The following is a 20,427-nucleotide window of genomic DNA, read 5'->3' on the forward strand; positions in this document are numbered from 1 at the left end:
GCCGGCGGTGATGGAGAGGCTGTGGTACTCTCCAGCCGACACAGCGACGACGCGCTGGCCAGCAAAGGCCTCGACCTTCTTGGGCAGCAGCTGGTTCTGCCCGTCGCCGTGGCCCAACCGGCCCAAGGCTCCACCGCCCCAGCTCCAGACAGCACCGCCGGCGGTGAGGGCGAGACTGTGGTACTCTCCAACCGACACGCTCACGGCGCGCTCGCCGCCCAGCGGGGAGGGGAGGCGGGTCGGCGTGTTGAGCCGCGTCACGCCCTCGCCGTGCCCGAGCAGTCCCGGCGTCCAGCTCTCAGCCTTTCCGCACGACGAGAGCCGCCCCTCGCCGTCGATGAAGAGGCTGTGGTAAGTGCCTGCCGCAGCCCTCGCCGGCGGGTTGGACTCGCGCAGCAGCGCCGAAAAGCACAGCCACCGCACAGCGCAGCTCTCGCCCTCTGGCAGCGCCGACAGCTCGTAGCCGCGCTCTTGCGCCCACAAGCGGATGCCCTCCACCGCGAGTGAGGAGTAAAAGAGCAGCGAGATGGCCGCGACGCGAGCGATGTCGGCGGGGCTTTCGCAGCGAGAGACGACGCGCACGAGGAGGTCGGTGGGGAGGTCGAGGAGGCGGGCGGGCGGCGGCGTGTCTGGCGAGGGCGCGGCGGTGGAGGCGGTGGTGGCGAGGAGGCAGCGCGAGCGGAGCGGCGGGGCAGACATCGCGAGAAAAAGAATTTTACACGCGGCTCGCACAACGCTGGGCACGCAACACAGGTACACCACTGGAGCCGCCTAAGCGACTCCCGCGAGGACGGCGAGGCACTTAGCTCCGTGCACTCGACCGCCCTCGCCGCTGGCAAGCTCATTCACAACCTGCTCTGCGATGGCCGCGTGAAGAACGACTGAGGCGCTGCTTCTGCAGCCCCAGCCAGCTCTTTGTGGTCCAAGTCACCTCATCGAGGTACTGGGCCCGCGTCAGCTTGTTCTGCAGCACGTTCGCCGCCCCCCAGAGGATCTCGCCGACCCCCTTCCCAAAGAAAAAGAATTTTATGCCCGAACTGAGGCCAGTGACACCCATCCCTATCCACCCATCCCATATCCTATGCGAGAGAGATCCCCTGTGCCCTGTGCCCAGCCCTCTCCGCGCGGCGATGCGCCCTCCCCCCTCGCTTTTGCAAAATCCTGCAAAGGTGGGGACGTGTCTGTCCTCGACCCAGCCCTAGCTTGGGATGTCCGTTGTATTTATTTATTTATTTATACACCCATCCCTCCCTTGGGTTGTCTGTTTTCTTTCTTTCTTTTCGTGCGAAACTGTGTTCGTGCGTCGCCCATCTCTACTGGAGGTGACTGCTCTATTTGTTTATGTCGTGCGAAAAAAAGAAAGCCGATCGGAGCGGGGCTGTTTATTCCTTTCGGGCACGGACTGGAGGTGAAGCCGCTGCGAGAATTGGCGAGAGACTGCGACGAGAGATAGGGCGGCAGACGGCCATCACAGCGCACCCCCCTCTGCGGGCGGATGCTGCCGACGAGCTGCGTTGAGCAGAGACGCCTCGGTCCCAACTGGGGGCAGCGAATGGAGCAACGCATCCCAATCGACAGCGCACCTCACCGCGTGTTCCGCGAGGCACGCGTGCGCCGCAAAGTCAACCTCCGGATTTGACGGGCTGCTTCTGCCAGCGCTCGCATCGGCTCTTCCCACCGCCGTCAAGCTGCTCACGGCACCGGCGAGCGAGGTGGGGCAGTCTTGCAGCGCCCGCCGCGCGAGCAGGGGCCAACCCTCGTGCGAGCCTGCCGCCACGACCTCTGCCGCCGCCGCTGCTTGCCAGCCGCGGGCTTGCTCCACCAGCCCTGCCGGCGCGCAGAGGGCCAGCAACGAGAGCAGGCACAGGCCGACGCCCGTGAGTCCGTCTCTTTCGGCAGCATCGGCACCAGCGTCAGGGCTGTCGCCGTGCGACGCGAAGCGCTCGATCGCCGCGGGGCAGTGGACCGAGATCACGCAGAGAAGAAAGACGAGGTCCGCCTTTTGTCGTTGCGGATCGAGCGGCCGCACGCGCCGCCCGTGCACCCACCGGGCTCCGATAACGGAGAGCAACGCTCGCCCCAACACACAGAGGAGGATGGACCGCCACTCGCCGGGTGCGTGTTGGCGGAGCTCGGCTCGAGCCCCACTGACGAGGAGAGCCATGTGGAGGAGATTGGCGGAAACTCCCTCGCGTGCCTGCGGCCCTTCCGCGAGTGCGCCCATCACGCACAAGCCCGCGTGCGTCTGGCACAACTCGCCGCGCAGCGCCTCTGCTGTGCGAGCAATCTCGCTCCGCGACGCCTGGAACGAGGACACTGCCGCAATCTGTGGGCGGGAGTCGGCGAGGCTGTCGAGGAAACACGAGATGCCCCGCGCCGAGGCGAGCAGGGCGCACAGCACGCGCGTCGGGAGCGTTGCGGTGCGTCGGTCCGGGTTTGACGAGATGACATCTGATGAGACGGCGATGAGGTGCGCCGAAAGGGCAGCCACCGCGTCGTAGAGCGAATCTGCCAACGTTTGATTGAGTGCCGGCAGATGCGTGAAGAGAGCGTCGGTAGCGTGCAGCCGCAGAGAGGCGAGCACCGTTGCGCACGAGCCCAAGATGGGCTCTCGGCCTGTCGCCGTCATTGCTGGCAGAGTCTGCTTGAGACATGCAACGTCCCGCCGCTCTTCGACCGACAGCGCTCGCGACACCAGCCGGCCCACGTGCGACTGCAGCGCCGTTTGCAAGGCCGAGAGGTGTGGGGCGAGCAGCTCGGCCGCTGCGAGGCCTTCCCAGAGGGAGCGCGCCTTCATGCGAGATGGTAGGATCGGCATTGTTCGGATGCGATCAGCCACGGAGTCGACCGCGCTTGCAATCCCGTTTGCGACTAGCCACGGCAACGGCCAGTCGACGGTGCTGCTCCTGCTACAGGCTCGCAGCGGGTCTCCACCGGTGGAGCCAATTTTGGCGGAAATGGAGGCCGCGTTGCCTTTGGCCTCTCTCACGAGCCGAGGCATGTAGGCATCGAGTAGACCATCAGCGAGCGACATCGTGAGCGCACTGTCGCTCGACAGCTGGTGCAGCAGCTCCACGTCTTTGGTTAGATGGTCGCATGTGGCAGCGGCGAGCGACTGCAGCAGGCACACCTAGGGGTTGGTTCAGGTTCTGTTACTGCCTCAGATCAGCACGTGCGGGAGAGCGTTGCAAGTCTGCTCACCGGCTCCGCACCCAAGCTGACGCCGCGAAGTGCTTGCGGCTGTACGACATCCAGGTCAGCTTCGCGTCGCTCCAGGTAGAGAATCCACGCACGCTCCACGCCGGCGAGCACTGCAGCACATCGCGTCAACTTTGGACACGCCGCGGGGTCGCTTCGTGCGAGAAGGAGCGAAATGATGTCAAAGAGGTGACGTGCGTCGGCTTCCAGCGACTCGCCGTCGAGCGGCCCGCTTTCGAGGATCAGATTTAGCGCCTCGTCGGTGCAGGTGTTTAGGAGAGAACGTGCGCGCCGCACGTCGAGCCTACGAACCGCCATCTCTGGTCTCGGCTGTAACGCGCGAGGCGCATCGACTTCGTTTCGAATTCATCTCTTTTTCGTTGTATCTGAGGTCGCAGAGAAACACCAATAATCGCTACATCACCACAACCACCAAGTCGGATACAAGTCGATGCCAGAAAGAAAGAAAAAAGGGAGGGATGGGAGCGCGGAACGCGCGCGATCAACTTCTTTTTCCCGCTTGCAGGACGGGACGAGCCTCTCCCGACCATGCCGAGCGCACGCAAGAACATCAGCTCAGCCTACGTGCAGGTGCTTGGCTCCGGGTCGTGGGACCTCCCGGCGGGACTGCTGCTCTTTTGCGACGGCGCACAGGCCTCGGTCGTGCTCTGCAACATCGGCGAGGGCTCGCAGCGCTTCTGCGGCGAGCACCGGCTCAAGGTCGCCTCTCGCCTCCGCGACGTGCTGCTCACCCGGCTGACCTGGGAGACGATGGGCGGCCTGCCCGGAATGCTCTTTACGCTGCAAGACGCGGGGCGCGGCGGCGCTGCTGCCGTGCATGGGCCTGCAGGCCTCGGCAGCCTGGTCCGATCCTTCCGGCACTTCATGGGTGCCGGGCCGCTGCCGCGGCGAGTGTGCGAGGTGGTGGACGGGTCCGTCGCCGCGCTCGCCGAGAGCGGCATCGAGGCGACTCCCATCGTCCTCGGCGCATCGACGTCAGTACTCGGAGCCGCCGCCGCCGCCGCCGCTCCCGCCGCCTCTGCCGCCTCTGCCGCCTCTGCCGCCTCCGCCGCTCCTATCGCCGCCGCCACCACCACTTCCGCCGCCGCCGGCATCGCCAGCACCGCCGCCGAGGGCGTGGGTCAGAAGCGGCCTCGCGAGGAAGAGGGCGGCGGTGTGCGCAATGGTGTCGGAGTCGGCGGCTGCGGCGGCGGGAGCGGCGGCGGCGGCGGGAGCAGCGGCGGCGGCGGGAGCGGCGGCGGCGGCACTCAGCCGCCCGAGTCAGTGCTCGGGGAGTTGGGTGACCTGAGCAGAGAGCCGGTCTGCGTCTGCTGGCTCCTTCGCATGCCGGCCGTCCCGCCAAAGTTCGACGCGGCCGCAGCAAAGGCGCTTGGCGTGCCCAGCGGTCCGCTGCGAGGCAGGCTGTGCGCAGGGCAGTGCGTGGCGCTAGCCGACGGCTCCGAGGTGAGGCCAGAGCAGGTGCTGCGGGGCGGTTCCGCCGGCGAGGAGCTGCTGCTCGTCGACGTCGCCTCGCCCTCGCAGCTCTGCGAGTTGCGCCGCCATCCTCTCCTCTCCGCAGACCGCCTCGCCGCCCTCTCCGCCGTCGTCCACCTCACGCCCGCCGCGGTCGCCGCCACGGCAGCGTACCGCGCCTTTTGCGGCGCGCTGCCCGCGGCGGCGCGGCAACTGCTACTGCACGGCTCCCCGCCGCCGCGGCGGTTCGCCTTTGTCGCTTCGGCGAGGCTGCAGCTGAAGCTGGGCGCCCTCGGCTCGGGAGGTGCGCTTGTGCTCGTGTGCTGCGCGCCCCTCTTCAGCGTGCGCACTTTCTTTTCTAGGCGCCCTCAACTCGGAGGTCTTCCCGCCGCCGCGAGGGCTCGCCTGCGAGGGCGGGGACGGCGGCGAGCGGTCGGAGCTGCGCAGAGAGAGCGGCGGCGCCGACTTGCACGAGGGGGAGACGCCGACCCTCTCCTCCGTCAGCTGGCGAGTTGTGACCAGGCGCCGACTTGCACGAGGGGGGGATGCTGACGCGGCTCGTGCTGCGGCCGCTCGAGCGGGCGGAGACTAGCCGAGACTGGCCGGACTAGCCGAGATCAGCCGAGATCGCCACGTGCTGCGGCCGCCCGAGCGGGGTTTCGTGCACGGACGAGGCCTGGAGCAGGACGCCAGAGGCTTGGGAGAGTATCCATTCCGGCGGAGTCCAGCTGATTGGCATAGAGGCCGAGGAGCTGTGACTGAAGCACGGCACGGCTGTGAACAGGCGGGTGTGCACCGCGAGGAGGAGGCGCGGCTGCAGCGGTGGGTCACCTCCGCCGGGTGCCAGGTCACATTTCGGTGCCGTGTCGCCTCCTCGGACACACATTTCGGGGCCGTGACGGCGATGCCTCGTGTCTTAGGTCTCCCTCTCCCCCGCCGAGCTCCGCTCCGAGGTCGGCGCCCTCGAGGCGCTGCGCTCTCAGCTGCGCGCGCTGCCGCCGCCGCTGCTCGAGCCGCAAGGTTCGTGGCAGGCGCAGCTGCGTTCGTTGCCCGCCGCGGCTTCCGAGGCCACGTCGGGGGAGGGTGCACGCGCGAGCGGCGAGGGTGGGGCGGCAGAGACGGAGGCGGAGATGGAGGGGGCGGCGGGGGCGGATGGTGCGGGAGAGCCGGCGGAGGGGGCGGATGGTGCGGGAGAGCCGGCGGAGGGGGCGGATGGTGCGGGAGAGCCGGCGGAGGGGGCGGAGGGGGCGGGAGACGCAGCGGTGCTCCAGAGCCGCGCGCAGCTGCACTTTTTCGGCACTGGGGCGGCGATGCCGGCAAAGTACCGCAACGTGAGCTCGTTCCTTCTCCAGCTGCCGGCCCGCCACGGCGGCGGCGACGGTGGTCACGGCAGGGGTGGTGGTGGAGACGGCGGCGGTGTTGGCGGCGGCGGCGGCGGCGAGAGTGGCCTCCTCTTTGACGCCGGGGAAGGCACGCTGGCAATGCTGCGCCGCCGGTTCGGCGCCGCTGCCGACGAGGTGGTCGCTGCTCTCTCGCTGCCCCCCCCACACGTCACGGCCCTTGCAGAGCAACCGCCGCGGGGGCTCCTGCTTGCGTCGAGACGTGGGGATGCGGGGAGCAGCCCCCCCCAACGCCGACTCGGAGTGCCGCGCCACTCTACCCTCCCTTTCCTCAGGTGGTCCGCGCTCTCGCGCTGGTCTGGATCTCGCACTTGCACGCCGACCACCACCTCGGCCTGCGCCCCAGATGCGGAGCTCACTCTCCCTGCACTCCTCCCCCTTGCCGTGTGCCCGTAGCCCTTGTGTGATTCGCGCGATGCTACGAGCACCCTGCACGCCGCCTGCACGTCGCCGTCGTCGCACCCTCATTTGCCCCTGCGTTCGTACACTAGGCCTGGTGCGGCTGCTCGAGCTGCGGTGTGCGCTGCGCCAGAGGCCTCGGGAGCTCCTCGAACGCTCCTCGGAAGCTCCTCGCACCCCTCGGGCTAGGTCCGCACGCCCCGGCGCGGCGCCTTTGCTGGTGGTCGGCCCGCACGCGCTCGGCGTTTGGCTTCGCGAGGCCACCGCTCCCCCCCGCTCCCCCCCCGCCGATGCGGGGTAGTCCCCATCGCCACACTCGCTGCTGCGGCCACGATGCCGCGGGAAGACGCCGCTCTACCCACACGAGAGCTCACGACTGAGGCACGGCGGCAGGCCTCACACGCGACAGTGTCGTGACGGCCGCTGTCTGCGCGCCGCAGGCCGCCGCGCGGCTTCACTCCCCGGTTGAGTTCCGCTTTGTGCACTGCGGCGCGGCCGGCGCCGACGCGGCGGTCTGCGCGGCGACCCGGCGGCATGGGCTCTCCGGAGATGACCCGAGATGACTCGAGATCGCCCAAGAGTAGGTCTGTGCGGCGATCCGGCGGCTGGGGTGCAGCTGGCTCGCGTCGACGCGCGTGGATCACTGCGCGGACTCGTGGGGCGTCGCGCTGCAGCACTCGGAGGGTTGGGGTCTCGTCTACTCTGGCGACACGCGGCCGTGCGAGCGGCGCGTGCAGCTAGACGCCGACTGCAGACCCCGCGTATTCAGAGACGTGTCCCCACTGCATTCCTCCGCTTTCCCTGCATGTGTCGCCCTTGGCGCTCACGCGGTCCGACATCCTTTCCCTGCAGGCTCGTGCAGCTCGGCAAGACGCTGCTGCCGGGCTGCCGGATCCTCGTCCACGAGGCCTCTTCCTAGACACTTCCTAGACACTTCCTAGACACTTCCTAGACACTGCCGGATCCTCGTCCACGAGGCCTCTCGCGACGACGCCGAGGGCACGGCGACACGCTCTAGGACATGTCCGGGAGAGGTCGTGGACGCGCCCTCTAGGCGACCTTCGACGACACCGAGGGCATGGCGGCCGAAGCGGAGGCGCGTCGCCACTCGACTGTCGGCGAGGCGCTCGACGTCGGCGCGCGGATGGGCGCGTGGCGCGTGCTGCTCACGCACTTTTCGCAGCGCTACCCAAAGCTGACCGACGTGGGCGGAGGTCTGCCACCCCCCCCCCCCCCCCGGCCCCCCCCGCCCCCGCGCGGGCGTCGGGGTGGGTGGGAGATCCTGGCCTGGCGTTTTGTGGGAGATCCTGGCCTGGCGTTTTAAACAAATGAGAAATGTACGTAGTAAACTGCCGGGGCCGTCTCGACTAGCCGACCTCACCCGCCCGCCACACCACAAAACACCGAACAACAAGGAAGATGCGTCCACACAGCTACCATGGCACAAACGCGCGTCTCGAGCAGCGGGAGAATCCGCGCGCTCCATCCTCGGGACCGCCGCTCTAGTAGTGGCGGCCTCTCTCTCCGAGACCAAGCGGCGGCGGCGCGCACGCGAGCTGCGCACAACAGATGCTCCGCGCGCGCGCTCAAGAGATGTCGCCCGTCTCTGTCAAGCTGTGGTGCAGCAGCGGGCCCGAGAAGAGCAGGGAGGATAGCCGCCGCCCTGCCCCTGCCTCGGCCGGCGGCGGCGGTGGCGACGCGCTGCTGCTCTCGCTGCTGCCGGTGACTGTGCTCGCCGCACCCGCCGCGCTGCCGGCCGATGTGACAACGGGAATGACGATTGCAAGGACGATGATGATGCAGACACAGCCGATGAGCAGGTTCATCTTCATGTTGGCGCACCACATCTTCTTCTTCACCGCGCGCGACGTCTTTTGGAACGATTTGGCCTGCGACGCGAGGGCCGAAGACTTGTCCTCGAGCACCTCGGTCTTGTCGATATTGGCAAGCATGACATCGACGTTCTCTTGCATAATGCCGCGCACGCCCTGCACCTGCATCTGCACCTGCTCCACGCTCGGCCCCGGGCGTGCCCCGTACTCTGGAGGCTGCGGCATGCCGCTCGGCTTGGTTTTGCGCAGACGGGGCCTGGGCTGGTGCTCTCCTTGTGTGCAGCGAGAATTTTACTTCCTTCCTCCTCTGTCGCGTCCTCGCTCTCCTCTGCCTCGTCCTGCGAGAGATTTTCCTATAAAATCCTCATTCAATTGCGTGTTTTCTTTCTTTCTTTCTACTTTCTTTCATTTTGCGCGGTAATCGCGGACTGGCGCGGACTAGAAGAATTTTTCCACTGTACAAGCCCCTCTCACAGCAGACTGGCTCGGACTGGCACCACAATAGGCACGGCAGGCGACGGCCCCTCATGGACAAGAAGAAAACGCAGATTCGGCAAGAAAAATATCCTCCCTTGGGGCAAGGCGGCAGTAGAGTAAAAGTCCGAGCCCGATGGCGATGCCTCACTGCCCCGGCGCCAGCAGGCCAGCTGCCCGGCGCCAACGCCTCGACCTTCTTTGGCAGCAGTTGGTTCGACTGGTCCTCCCCGTGGCCTAGGCGGCCCCCAGCTCCATAGCCGCAGCTCCAGGCAGCACCGTTGGCGGTGATGGCGAGGCTGTGGCTATATCCAGCCGACACAGCGATGACGTGCTGCCCCGCCAAGGCCTCGACCTTCTTCGGCTGCAGCTGGCGCTGCGCGTCGCCGTGGCCCAGCTGGCCATAGTAGCCACCGCCCCAGCTCCAGACGCCACCGTCGGCGGTGAGGGCGAGGCTGTGGTTGCCTCCAGCCGACAGAGCGACAACGCGCTGGCCATCAAAGGCCTCGATCTTCTTGGGCAGCTGCCTCTGCGTGTCGCCGTGGCCCAGCTGGCCATAGTAGCCACCGCCCCAGCTCCAGACGGCGCCGTCGGCGGTTAGGGCGAGGCTGTGGGCCTTTCCAGCCGACACAGCGACGACGCGCTGCCCAGCCAAGGCCTCGATCTTCTTGGGCAGCAGCTGGTCCTGCTCGTCGCCGTGGCCCAGCTGGCCAGAGGCTCCATAGCCCCAGCTCCAGACGCTGCCGTCGGCGGTGACGGCGAGACTGTGGTTCTCTCCGGCCGACACGGCGACGACGTGCCGCTCTGCGAACGCCACGATCTCCTTGGGCAGCAGCTGGTTCTGCTGGTCGCCGTGGCCCAACCGGCCGCTGCGACCATAGCCCCAACTCCAAAGGGCGCCGGCGGCGGTGATGGCGAGGCTGTGGTGCTCTCCAGCCGACACAGCGACGACGCGCTGGCCAGCCAAGGCCTCGACCTTCTTTGGCAGCAGCCAGTCCTGCGCGTCGCCGTGGCCCAGCCGGCCCCAGGCTCCATAGCCCCAGCTCCAGACAGAGCCGCTGCCGGTGAGGGCGAGGCTGTGCGCTCTTCCAACCGACACGCTCACGGCACGCTCGTCACCCAGCGTCGAAGGGAGGCGGGTGGGCGTGTTCAGCTGCGTCACGCCCTCACCGTGCCCGAGCAGTCCTGGCGACCAACCCTCCGAGCCGCACGACGAGAGCCGCCCCTCGCCGTCGATGAAGAGGCTGTGCCGTTCGCCTGCCGCCACCCTCGCCGGCGGGTTGGCCTCGCGCAGCAGCGCCGAATAGCACAGCCACCGCACGGCGCAGCTCTCGCCCTCTGGCTGCGCCGGCAGCTCGAGGCCGCGCTCTTGCGCCCACAAGCGGATGCCCTCCAGCGCAAGCGAGGCGTGGAAGAGCAGCGAGACGGCCGCGACGCGAGCGATGTCGGCGGGGCTTTCGCAGCGAGAGACGACGCGCACGAGGAGGTCGGTGGGGAGGTCGAGGAGACGGGTGGGCGGCGGCGTGTCTGGCGAGGGCGCGGAGGTGGAGGCGGCGGCGAGGCGGCGCGAGCGGCGGCGCGGCGGGGTGGACATCGTGAGAAAAAGAATTTTTAGCTGCCTCGCACGACGCTGCGCACGGCACTGGCGCGCACTGGCACTAACACAGGTACACCACGCGAGCCGCCACGGGGTTCGCAGAAAAAGAAGGAATGCTCCTGTGTCGAAATACCGTTCCCTCGCCGGCCGCCCCAACTCTGCTGGCACACGGCACCGTCGTCACTCAGCCGCGGAGAACAGGCGGTGCAGCGCGCGAAGCGCGCGCGATCTCGTACTTTCAAGGCTGGATCCGGCCATTCCAAGGGTATACCTTTGAGAATCCCCAGCGCCCCTCCCTCCTAGTCACAATCTCAATATCTCGACTCTCCAACACGAAGTGCTGCGGTGGGGCTTGCCCCATTTCTTTTTTACTTTCTTTTTTTGGGCCCTGTGGGCACCCTACCTGTGTGTGTTCGAACCTGTGTTTGTGTCACAAAGGACTGGGCCAGGAGGGCGACGGAGAAGGCGAGGTGGAATTTGTTGCGGGGAGGGAGGGCGGACAAACACGACGCCACGACGACGACGACGATGCATTCCGCAGGGGCGTCCGGCTGACGCCGAGCAAGTTAGTGATCTGTGATCTCTATGTGTCGTTAGCGTTTTTCACTGGCACTGGCCTCTGCCCACCACTGGCAGTGGGCGGCACTGGCACTGGGCCACACACCGCACCAAACTTTCGGTTTCGCGATCGCGTTCCTGGTTGTGGTTCGTTGAATCAGACCAATCCACTGAACCTGGGAGAGGGCCGTACGTACGGAATCGTCTCTTACCACGCGCCCACAACACTGACGACGGGCGACACTGACAAACCCCACGCACACATGCTCTCTGCCTCTCCTCGCTCGATCACACAACAAACTTCCCTCACTTGAGCGCGGCGGTCGATCGCGTATCGAGCTTGACCTTCACGTTCATCGCGGCGAGCTCGTTGGTCAGGTAGAGGAAGACGTAGGGCAGCGCGATGGCGTCCACCGCGCCGCCGTCGCCGCACGCGCGGCAGAGCGTCTCGCGCGACGCCGGGCCGGACAGCGCCCCCTCGGGCGGCCGCATCATCGGCGCGAGCAGCGAGCCGCAGCGCGTGCAGACGAGCGCGCGCGCCTCGTCCGAGCAGTGGAAGAGGCGGTCGTGCACGAGGTAGGCGACGCCGTGGGCGAGCAGCGCGTCGCGCTCCATCTCGCCTAATCTCGGGCCGTCTCGGCTCATCTCGGGTCATCTCGGATGACTCCTCCGCGCCGCGCTCCATCTCGCCCAGCCGGATGCCGCCGTGCACCTTGCGGCCGTGCACCGGCTGCTTGGTGAGCGTGTTGACCGGCCCGCGCGAGCGCACCTGGTGCTTGTCCGACACCATGTGCCGCAGCCGCTGGTAGTAGACGACGCCGACAAAGATCTGCACCTCCATCTCGGTGCCGTAGAGGCCAGAGTACATCGGCTCGGTGCCGTGGTACGAAAAGCCGGCCGCGCGCAGCTGCTCCCCAAAGTAGTCCACCGCGCGGTGCTTGTCCGAGAACTGGAAGGGCGTCGCGTCCTGCGTGACGCCGTGCGCGGCGCCCGCCTTGGCTGCCATCATCTCGAGGAGCATACCTGCAGGACACGTTGCGGACGTGTCGCGGACGCGCCCTCGCGCCCCGCAGCTCGAGAGAGGAGAGCGTGCCGATGGTCATGCGCGACGGGAAGCCGTGCGGGTTGAACAAGATGTCGGGCGTGATGCCCGACTCGGTGAAGGGCATGTCCTCCGCGGGCCACAGCCGCGAGAGCACGCCTAGGGGACACGTCTCGGACCCGTCCCGGACACGTCCTGGACACGTCCTCCGCGGGCCACAGCCGCAAGAGCAGCACGCCCTTTTGGCCGTGGCGCGACGAAAACTTGTCGCCCGGGATGGGGTTGCGGTTGTAGCGGAGCCGGATGAAGGCGACGGGCGCGTCGCGGCCGCCCTCCTGCCAGTCTCCGTCGCCGCCGACGACGCGCACCTCCTCCACCACGGCTGCGCCTCCCGACTCTCCGCCCGACGACTTGTGGTACCGCAGCTCGTGCTTTGAGGTGGCGAGGTCGAGCACGGCGCAGATCGGGTCGCCGTCCTTGAGCAGCTGCCCGACCTCCGGCAGCCCGTCCACGCCTAGACGCGGAGGCTCGGGGGAGGCTCGGGGGGGGGAGGGAGGGGGTTGGAGCAGGGCGATCCACCGCGGGCGCGCGCGCGCGCCGAGCGACTCGCAGAACTTTTTGGGCACCGTGGTCGGCGGCGCGTCGTCGGGCGGCTCGGGCGGCTTCAGGTTTCCGAAGCGGTGGTGCGGCGGCTCGCCCTTGGTCTTGAGCTTGTTGAGGTTGACCTCGACGGTCGTGCGCACCGACGCGTGCGCGAAGCCGCGGTCGTACGACGCTTTGTTGACGATCATCGCGTCCTCCATGTCGTAGCCCGTGTAAGAGATGACGGCGATCACCTAGAAGGTTCCCAGAAGGTTCCTAGAAGGTTCCTAGAAGGTCCCGTGTACGAGAGGACGGCGATCACCGCGTTCGTGCCGAGCGGGTACTCGTCGAGCCTGTTGCGGAATGAGGAGCGATGAGCGAAGGAGTCTGAAACAGACCAGTGCCGAGCGGGTGCTCAGCGAGCCCGTACGCGGTGAAGTTTTGCGTGCGCACCTGGGGGGGGGGGGGGGGGAGGGCGAGAAGGCTGACGGCGGGCCCACGAGGGCGAGGCCGTGCGCTGCGGGGTGTTGCGGGCGCACCACCGGCGGCTGCGGCGAGAAGGGGAGATAGGGGGAGATGGGGGGAGAGATTGCTGGCGCACCACCGGCGACTGCGGCGTGTGCAGGTGGTACGCCTTGGTCTCCGAGCGCTGCCCGACGGCGTGGAAGGGGACGCCCATGGTCTGCTTGCCCATCTGGCACTGGTACATGTTGCGCGGCGACTGGTTGAAGTCGCAGAAGGGCGTGAGCGACGCGATGAGCGAGAGCATGTTGTGCGGCGTCACCTCCGCGTGCGACGCCTCGGCGCGGCCCTCGTCGTCTGCGCCGTACGACACACGCAGGGTCGTCTGCTCGAGCGGCCCGATGAGCTCGGTGCGGCCGAGGGAGACGTTGAGCACGGGCCGCAGCGGCCGCGCCGGCCCCGCGGCGAGGTAGAGCGCGGGCGGCCGCCGCGAGCCGCCCGGCAGGATGAGCGCGATCTCGAGCGACGCGATGGTCGGCGGCGGCTGCAGCGGCGCGGCCGGGTCGGGCGGTGTCGCGCCGCAGACCTTGAGGCGGCGCAGGAGCGAGGCGGCGTGCGGCGCGGCGTCGTTGTGCACGAAGCCGACCACCTCGCCGTCGATGAGCACGGGCATGTAGTGCGCGGTCGGCAGCCCCCCGCCCAGCGGCAGCAGCGCGACGCCGGCGGCGGAGAGGTGCGGCAGAAGGTAGGACCTAATCTCGGCGAATCTCGGCTTGGCTCGGCGAACCTCTCCGCAGCAGGTTCGGCAGCAGGGAGGTACCGGACGGCGCCGCGCGCGGACGTCTCGACCTGGAGGTGGTGGGGGGGGGGGGGGGGATGATGCGAGATCAGCCGAGACTTGCCCGAGACAGCCGAGATCAGCCTTGGGGTGGGAAGGTGAGCCCGCTGAGATGCGCCGAGATGCGCCGAGCTGCGCCGAGCTGCGCCGAGCTGCGCCGAGGTTGTCCGAGCTGCGCCGAGATCGAGGTTCGACCTGGACCGAGCACGGAGCGGCGAGGTGCGAGAGCAGCCCGCACGGCGAGCCGTCGGGGGTGTGGACGGGGCAGAGGAAGCCCCACTGGTCGGGCAGCAGCTTGCGGACGGTGGTGGTGCGCAGCTGTGCGAAGAAGGCGCCGCGGTGGATCGAGCGGAAGTGCGCGAGGAAGCGCCTGCGGACGCGTCTCGGACGTGTGACGGCGTGGACATGGACATGCCCGAGCGCAAGTCGCGCGAGGAGCTGAGCCCGCCAGTAGTTGAGCCGCTCAGCGACGATGGTGAAGCCCGCCGTCTGCTGCAGGTCGAGGCCCGACTCGGAGCGCAGGTTCCCCGTCGCCACAAAGTAGCCGAGCGCCTTGCCGGGCTCGGCCGCCGAGGTTGCCATGCGGAGGGCCGACGCAATCATCTTTTCGTCGGTGGGCAGCGCCGGCGACGGCTTGGCGAGCTCTCGCTTGACGGCGTTGGCCACGGCGCGCACCCAGCCGCCCAGCTGCTCTCGCACCATCATCGCCCACAGGTGGCCGGGAAGCAGGACCTCCTGGGCGGAGGAGGCGAGTGGCGGGGGTCAGAGGGGCGAGTGGCGGGGTGGGTGGTAGGAGAGGAGGCGCGGAGGGGGAAGAGGAGATGAGACACGACGACGAGGAGGAGGAGAGGGCAGCGATGATAGGAGGAGGGGGGAGCAGCAGCGAGGGCAGACAGCGCCGCGTGTCAGAGAGGCGAGTGGCGGTGCGCGCAGAAACGAGGAGGCTGTGGACCCACGGCAGACGAGTCCGGCCGGTCCCACTCTCGGCTGAATCACGGCCCCTCTCGGCCAGGCCCCCCGCCTGGCAGACGAGCGAGTCGGGGTTGTCCTCCTTGACACGCCCCGCCGCCAGCGCGTACAGCCGCTGCAGCATCAGCATCAGCAGCTCCCACTTTGCCTCGCCGCGGTCGCGCTCCTCGCGGTGCTGCAGGTGGATGAAGACCTGCCGCCGCAGCAGCAACGCGCCGACCTGCTCGTCCGACTCCCAAAGCGGCCGCCGCAGCATCGCCCGGAACTGGCGGCCGAGGAAGCCGAGGCAGTGCTTCCGCGTCGCGAGCGGCTCGCCAAAGTCGTCTCGGTTCTCGCGCAGCGCCTGGCGGATGCGGCGGGGCGGGTGGCGGGGCGGATGCGGCGGGGCGGGTGGCGGGCGTTTGGGGCTGGTCGGCAGGGGAGGGCAGCTGCAGGGAGGGCGGCTGCAGGCAGGGGGGGAGGCGGGTCGACAGCGGGTGTGGCCGGACGTGGGCCGAAGGGGCCGCGCAGTGGCGCATGTGCGGCACATGTATGCATGTGCATGTGCATGTGCATGTGTGTGTTGTGTGTGTGTGGCGAAAGCGTGGCGCATGTGTGTGTGGGGCGGCATCTGACAGAGGAGCGCCTCGAGGACACGGTCGGCGACGAAGGAGTCGTCGCCGTCGCCGCCGGTCGCCCGCTCATACACCTCTCGGTCCTGCGCCGCGAGCACGCGAGAGTGGGGAGGCGGGGAGAGCACGCGAGAGTGGGGGGGCGGGGAGAGCACGCCAGAGTGGGGGGCGGGGAGGCGGCCTCGTGTGTCTGGCGGATCGCGTGGATGCGTACAGCGGAGCAGCGCTGAGTGCCCCTGCATGCCGCGGAGCCAGCGTCCACCGAGCAGAAGGCACGGAGTCCGTCTCGTCGGAGTCCGGGGCATGGGCGGCGGCACGGAGCTGCTGTCTGCATCTAAGCCTCGAGATACGGGGAGATATGTGGAGATACGGAGCTGCTGTCGTCATCTACGCGAGGCGGTCCGAGCACTCGCGCAGCGCGCGCAGCACGAGCACGACGGGGAGGAAGAACTCGTTCTTGCTGATTGTGATGCGCAGCCGCGCGGAGCCAGACGAGAGCAGGTGGAGCCCTAGCAGCATGGCTCCGAGAGAAGGTTCCGAGAAGGTTCCGTGCAGGCTCCGAGCAGGCAAGTGTACCAGCTAGCTGCACTGGGTGGACCGACAGTGAGCGAGCACTGGCCCGAGGCTCGGCTAGTCGGCTAGTCTCGGCTAGTCTCGGACCGACAGTGAGCGAGCACTGGTCTGAGTTGGCGCAGCGGATTACTGTCGCGTACGGGGTAAAGAGCGGCCCTCGGTTGCGGAAGGAGGGGCGCACGATGCCCGTCACGTGGTTGCGCCGCGGCACGATCAGCAGCCGGATCGCGCGCTCGTTGCCTACGGGGAGGACGCGTGTAGGCTCCTAGAAGGCTCGCACAGCCAGCGGCCGAAGGTTGCGCCCGTCGCCGTTTGAGATGAAGTACCCTCCGAGCTCGTGCCGCTCCTCGCGGCGGTGGACGAGCTGCGGCGCCGAGAGCGAATGCAGGTGGCACGCGCACGAGCGCACCATCACGGGCAGCTGGCCGACCGCCCGGTCAAAGTCGAGCGGCGGGCCGTCGTCGACAGTGTAGCGGAGCGTGACGCGCAGCTGGCCCGTGTACGAGCCGCCGCGGCGGCGGCACTCGGACGGGAAGAGGTCCTGGTCCTTGCGCGTGTCGCTCTTGGGCGCATAGAGCTTCGCCTCCAGAAGCCACAGCTTGATGCGAGAGCCCGCCGCGCTCTCAAACTCCTCGGGCTCGAGCGACTCGACACCCTCGTCCAGGCCTTCCTTGACGAACCAGTCAAACGACTCGACGTGTGGCCGCACCAGCTCGCGAAGCCTCTCAGTCACCTCTGAGTCGGGGCGGCACGGGCCTCTGCCGTCGACAGCCGCGCGCAGCTGGCTGCGCATAGCTAGCTGCGCATATAGAGCTCTACGTCGTCGTCTCCACAAAGACAAGAGATTTGCGTACGCTTAGAGCGGTGTTTCACACCGATATCGTTCAAGGAGAACGCTGATCAAAGCCAGGTGTGGTGTGGACGCGAGAATAGCTCCGCCGTTCATGGAGGCAACCGATGCGAGTCGACTGGTGTGTGTCGACGTGGTTTCGTATGAAGAATACTCACTGCGCCCATAGCAGTAAGGCGGCCGGCGGTGGGGCGAGGGAGGGGGCATATGGCCCTGTCGGCTGGAGGCGTGGACAGTCAGCCCGATACCCCCAACAGTCCGAACCCCCGGCGAGACCCGAACGCGGCGTCGCTACCCAAAGGATATCCACCTCGAGAACCTCGAGAACGCGCTGAAGCCAAGAAGAGGAGCATCGCCACTACCGAGGAGTGGCACGCCCTGCTGGCTGACGCGGCTGCAAAGAACCAGGCTGTGGTCGTCGACTTCACGGCGTCGTGGTGCGGGCCGTGCAAGATGATTGCGCCCACATTCGAGGCCCTCGCCGTCAAGTACCCGCATGTGTGCTTTGTCAAGATCGACCGTGGCCGACATCAGGATTTTTATATCTCCTCGTGCGTCCTCTCCTCGGCAGAGGCTTGCGGCGACCTGCTGTCTGGCCGACACGGCACCTGAGCTTGCGGCTATGGGGGCGGCGCGGCGGGCGTGGCCTCGGCGGCTGTGCGGCTCCGTGCGCTCCCTCTGCTCCGCCTCGCTCCCGCCGCACAAGGTCGTGCCGATGCCGCGCCTTGCGCCCACGATGACCACCGGTAAGGTGCACCAGTGGAACATCGGGATCGGCGATGCCATCTCGCCGTACGACCTCGTCTTCCAGGTCTCCATCACAGGTCCGGAGCTCCTCGGCAACGACGCGACCGAGAAGCAGGCCGACGCCGTGGTGCGCCGAGCCCGCACAGCCTCGCTGCTGCCCTGCCCGCTGCCTGAGTGCGCTGCTTTCCGCCGCCAACGCAGGTGGTGATGGAGATCGAGTGCATCGAGGACGGCTTCCTGGCAAAGATCCTCGCCCCTGTCGGGGCCGACGCAGGGCCCGACCAGCCAATGTGCTCACGCCCGCCGCGCGCGCCCTCTGCCAGCCACCCCTGCCCCAGCCGCACGTCCCCCGCTGAGCGCCGCCGCCGGCCCGCACACGCAGCGCGGTCATCTGCGAGGACCCGGACGACGTCGCCGCCTTTGCCAACTACGTGCCTTCGATCAAGAAGGTGCCGAGCGGACAGTTCCTGTGGCAGGCGTACCTTGTGAGCGGGCTGGAGGCAACCTCTTGCAGCAACAGCTAGCCTAGTTGCGCTCCCCGAACCTCTCAGTGCCGCAGTGGCGGTGACAAACGTCCCGCAGACCCGACCAGGCCGCTCTTGCACTCCCAACTCCTTTTGAGCGCCCGGTCGGCTCGTTTTACAAGATAACACGTCCTCTCTTGTCTCTCGTCTCTCGAGCGAATCAGAATGTCCAATGGCAAAATGCGCACACGTGAGATATGGGGAACTCGTACTACGTCAACTTTCTTTTAAGCAGCTTGTATGCGGCTAATCGCTAAATGAAACAGGGCGACCGTGTGTTGTGCTCGCGCGTCAGAGAGGCGACAACCCCTCGCCGCTCTACGGCTCGCTAGGAACAATAAACATCAAGGGCGGGCGTTTGGGCGACGGCGCGGCGACCACGCCATCGGAGCCGCGGCGGAGGCGGTGCGGCCGGTTGGCGCTGCGGCGGGCTGCTGCCGCTGCTCCAATCCTGCGAGCTGCTCGAGCTGCTGTGTTCGCGATGGGCATGAACGCATGTCGGCCGAGCTCATGCATCGTCATCCATCACATGCGTTTGCAGGAGCTCAGGCCGTCTCGGACCCCTCCCCATCCTCTCGCCGCTCAAACTGCAGCAGCACAAAATCACTGACAAACTTTTCCTCGTTTGATCCGATGGCGTCAACGACGGTGTCAAAGCTCCACTTCCGGCAGTCAAACATCTCGCGCTCCCACTTGCTGCCCTTGAAGCGGATCGCCGTCACGCCGACCAGCTTGTCGCCCACCATCACCTTTCCCGGCACCGCGGTATTCTCGCCCTCGACGCAACGGAGCACCGACGTGCCTCTCGCAGCGTGGCTGTCTTCTACAACCTGGTTGACCGACACGCCCGACATGCCAATAATCGGTCCGTCCTCCTCGAAACCGATCCCGAGCGGCCGCTGCACGAGCACTTCGAAGACGTTCTCGGGGAGCGGGTCGATCGCGCCCTCGTAGCACCGCTCGCCATACTCCATGCGACATGGTGGCGGCGAGTGCAGGGTGCGGCGGACGGAGCTGCCGGTCGGGAGCACCCAGGCGCTTGAAGAGCACAGCAGAAGAAGCGCCATGCCAAGCTCGGCGCCTGTAGGATGGCTGTGTGACGCGCGCGGCCGACGACGCCGTTGGGCGGAGAGGAGGTTGGCAGCCTTCTGCGCTCGAGGTGCAAGAGAATTTTGCAAGCGAACTCACACCGGTACTTGAGCACTTGCTTGAGCACTGGATAGGGTCGATTCCGCATGGTACAACACCACTCCTAGGCCCCCCATCCCTAAACGCGGCGCCCCTACCCTTCCAATAGTCGGAACCCGCTGCAAAATGCCCATCGATCGCCAGCCAATACGGAGCCACCTTTGGTTGGGGCGATATACGTCGAGCTCCCGCGTAGCGACGTCGACTATGCTCTTTGGAGTGGCGCATTCGACGGACGACGCCGGCTGGCGCGCGGTGAGGCTGCGAACGAAAGTCCGACGGTTCGTGGGTACGTGCAAACTCGCGAGTGTTTGTCGGGCCCTCCGGCACCTCCTACCGCACGATTGGTCTTGCGTATGGGGCTTGGCCTTTCCGAGGGTTTCCTCTCGCACCCTACCTGGTTTCCTTTCCGTGTTTCCTGCTCGTTTCCCTACAACACCCTCTAGTTTCCTCGGGAACCCCCGGGGAAACTCCGTGGAATTCGTCATTTTGGGGGGGCTCTGAGCCGTGTCTGAGGCTGTTTTGGGGCCAAAATCGGCAAAATACCGGGTATTTTGCGGGTATACCTGGAAAACCCCGGTATACCTGGAAAATACCTGGGTATCGTGCCGATTTCCTCAATTTTGCCCCAGATTTTGCCCCAGACCAGCTCTCAGACTCAGGGAAACTCGCGAGTTTCCCGAGGGAAACTCGAGAGAAACAGAATGGAGCACCAAACACATTAGGGGACCCCTAAAAAAATAAAATATTCTTACCTTCAAGCCCCCCTCCGAGACTAGGGACAGTCACCACCCGTACACAGGAGAGATGGGAGTGCCCCCCGCCCCCACTTGCCCTGACTGCACAGGATAGCGTGCCCCGATAACGGCGACACATAGTGGGGGACACTGCGCAAGGAGGGGGTGCGAAGCCTAAGATTGGGGTTCTAGGTGGTGGGACCATGAGGGGGGGAGGGCGGGGTCCTGTGGGGGTGAAATGTTGCGCGGCGAATTCGAACCTACCCCCTCGCCGCGCCGATCCTCACGCGGAGGGTAAAACCCTGTGGGACAAAACCCCTCCGCGGTCGGCTGTCTTCAGAGTGGACCCCCCCCTCCCCAGCCTCCCCTGTTC

The 20,427-nt window shown here is 67.1% G+C and overlaps 6 protein-coding genes across 6 annotated transcripts; 3 read left to right on the forward strand and 3 right to left on the reverse strand.

Moving 5' to 3' along the window:
• Window positions 1-771: 771 nt before the first annotated feature.
• Window positions 772-3,516, reverse strand: EMIHUDRAFT_243246 (hypothetical protein; the record flags this gene model as incomplete). The annotated part of the gene is made up of 4 exons (XM_005771499.1): window positions 772-852; window positions 932-1,079; window positions 1,584-3,115; window positions 3,202-3,516. The coding sequence occupies 4 exons, from the start codon at window positions 3,514-3,516 to the stop codon at window positions 772-774; spliced, it is 2,076 nt and encodes a 691-aa protein (XP_005771556.1).
• A 222-nt stretch (window positions 3,517-3,738) lies between these two features.
• EMIHUDRAFT_458805 (putative elaC-like protein-3) lies at window positions 3,739-7,794 on the forward strand (the record flags this gene model as incomplete). Its single annotated transcript, XM_005771500.1, has 11 exons — window positions 3,739-4,957; window positions 5,034-5,182; window positions 5,456-5,518; window positions 5,592-5,691; window positions 6,563-6,587; window positions 6,660-6,690; window positions 6,911-6,982; window positions 7,055-7,188; window positions 7,323-7,368; window positions 7,525-7,684; window positions 7,775-7,794. The coding sequence occupies exons 1-11, from the start codon at window positions 3,748-3,750 to the stop codon at window positions 7,792-7,794; spliced, it is 2,010 nt and encodes a 669-aa protein (XP_005771557.1). The 5' UTR covers window positions 3,739-3,747.
• Window positions 7,770-8,568, reverse strand: VAMP7-4 (vesicle-associated membrane protein 7). The gene has a single exon (XM_005771501.1). It carries the CDS (start codon window positions 8,525-8,527, stop codon window positions 8,057-8,059), a length of 471 nt encoding a protein of 156 aa, XP_005771558.1. The 5' UTR covers window positions 8,528-8,568; the 3' UTR covers window positions 7,770-8,056.
• Window positions 8,569-11,237: 2,669 nt separating this feature from the next.
• EMIHUDRAFT_75548 (hypothetical protein) lies at window positions 11,238-16,801 on the reverse strand (the record flags this gene model as incomplete). Its single annotated transcript, XM_005771502.1, has 14 exons — window positions 11,238-11,576; window positions 11,644-11,930; window positions 11,986-12,145; window positions 12,210-12,500; window positions 12,600-12,809; window positions 12,878-12,908; window positions 13,098-13,789; window positions 14,051-14,590; window positions 14,886-15,148; window positions 15,440-15,521; window positions 15,753-15,759; window positions 15,845-15,944; window positions 16,096-16,240; window positions 16,289-16,801. 14 exons carry the CDS (start codon window positions 16,799-16,801, stop codon window positions 11,238-11,240), a joined length of 3,660 nt encoding a protein of 1,219 aa, XP_005771559.1.
• Window positions 16,802-17,206: 405 nt separating this feature from the next.
• EMIHUDRAFT_59287 (hypothetical protein) lies at window positions 17,207-17,395 on the forward strand (the record flags this gene model as incomplete). The annotated part of the gene is made up of 1 exon (XM_005771503.1): window positions 17,207-17,395. A coding segment is annotated over one exon (189 nt), but the record flags the coding sequence as incomplete, so codon positions are not given.
• A 13-nt stretch (window positions 17,396-17,408) lies between these two features.
• Window positions 17,409-18,302, forward strand: EMIHUDRAFT_444997 (putative pyruvate dehydrogenase E1 component beta subunit). Its single transcript, XM_005771504.1, has 3 exons — window positions 17,409-17,732; window positions 17,807-17,895; window positions 17,988-18,302. Exons 1-3 carry the CDS (start codon window positions 17,481-17,483, stop codon window positions 18,127-18,129), a joined length of 483 nt encoding a protein of 160 aa, XP_005771561.1. The 5' UTR covers window positions 17,409-17,480; the 3' UTR covers window positions 18,130-18,302.
• The last annotated feature ends 2,125 nt before the right edge of the window (window positions 18,303-20,427 follow it).

This window comes from Emiliania huxleyi, assembly GCF_000372725.1.
Source record: "Emiliania huxleyi CCMP1516 unplaced genomic scaffold EMIHUscaffold_382, whole genome shotgun sequence".
In the NCBI taxonomy this organism is placed as follows: domain Eukaryota; phylum Haptophyta; order Isochrysidales; family Noelaerhabdaceae; genus Emiliania; species Emiliania huxleyi.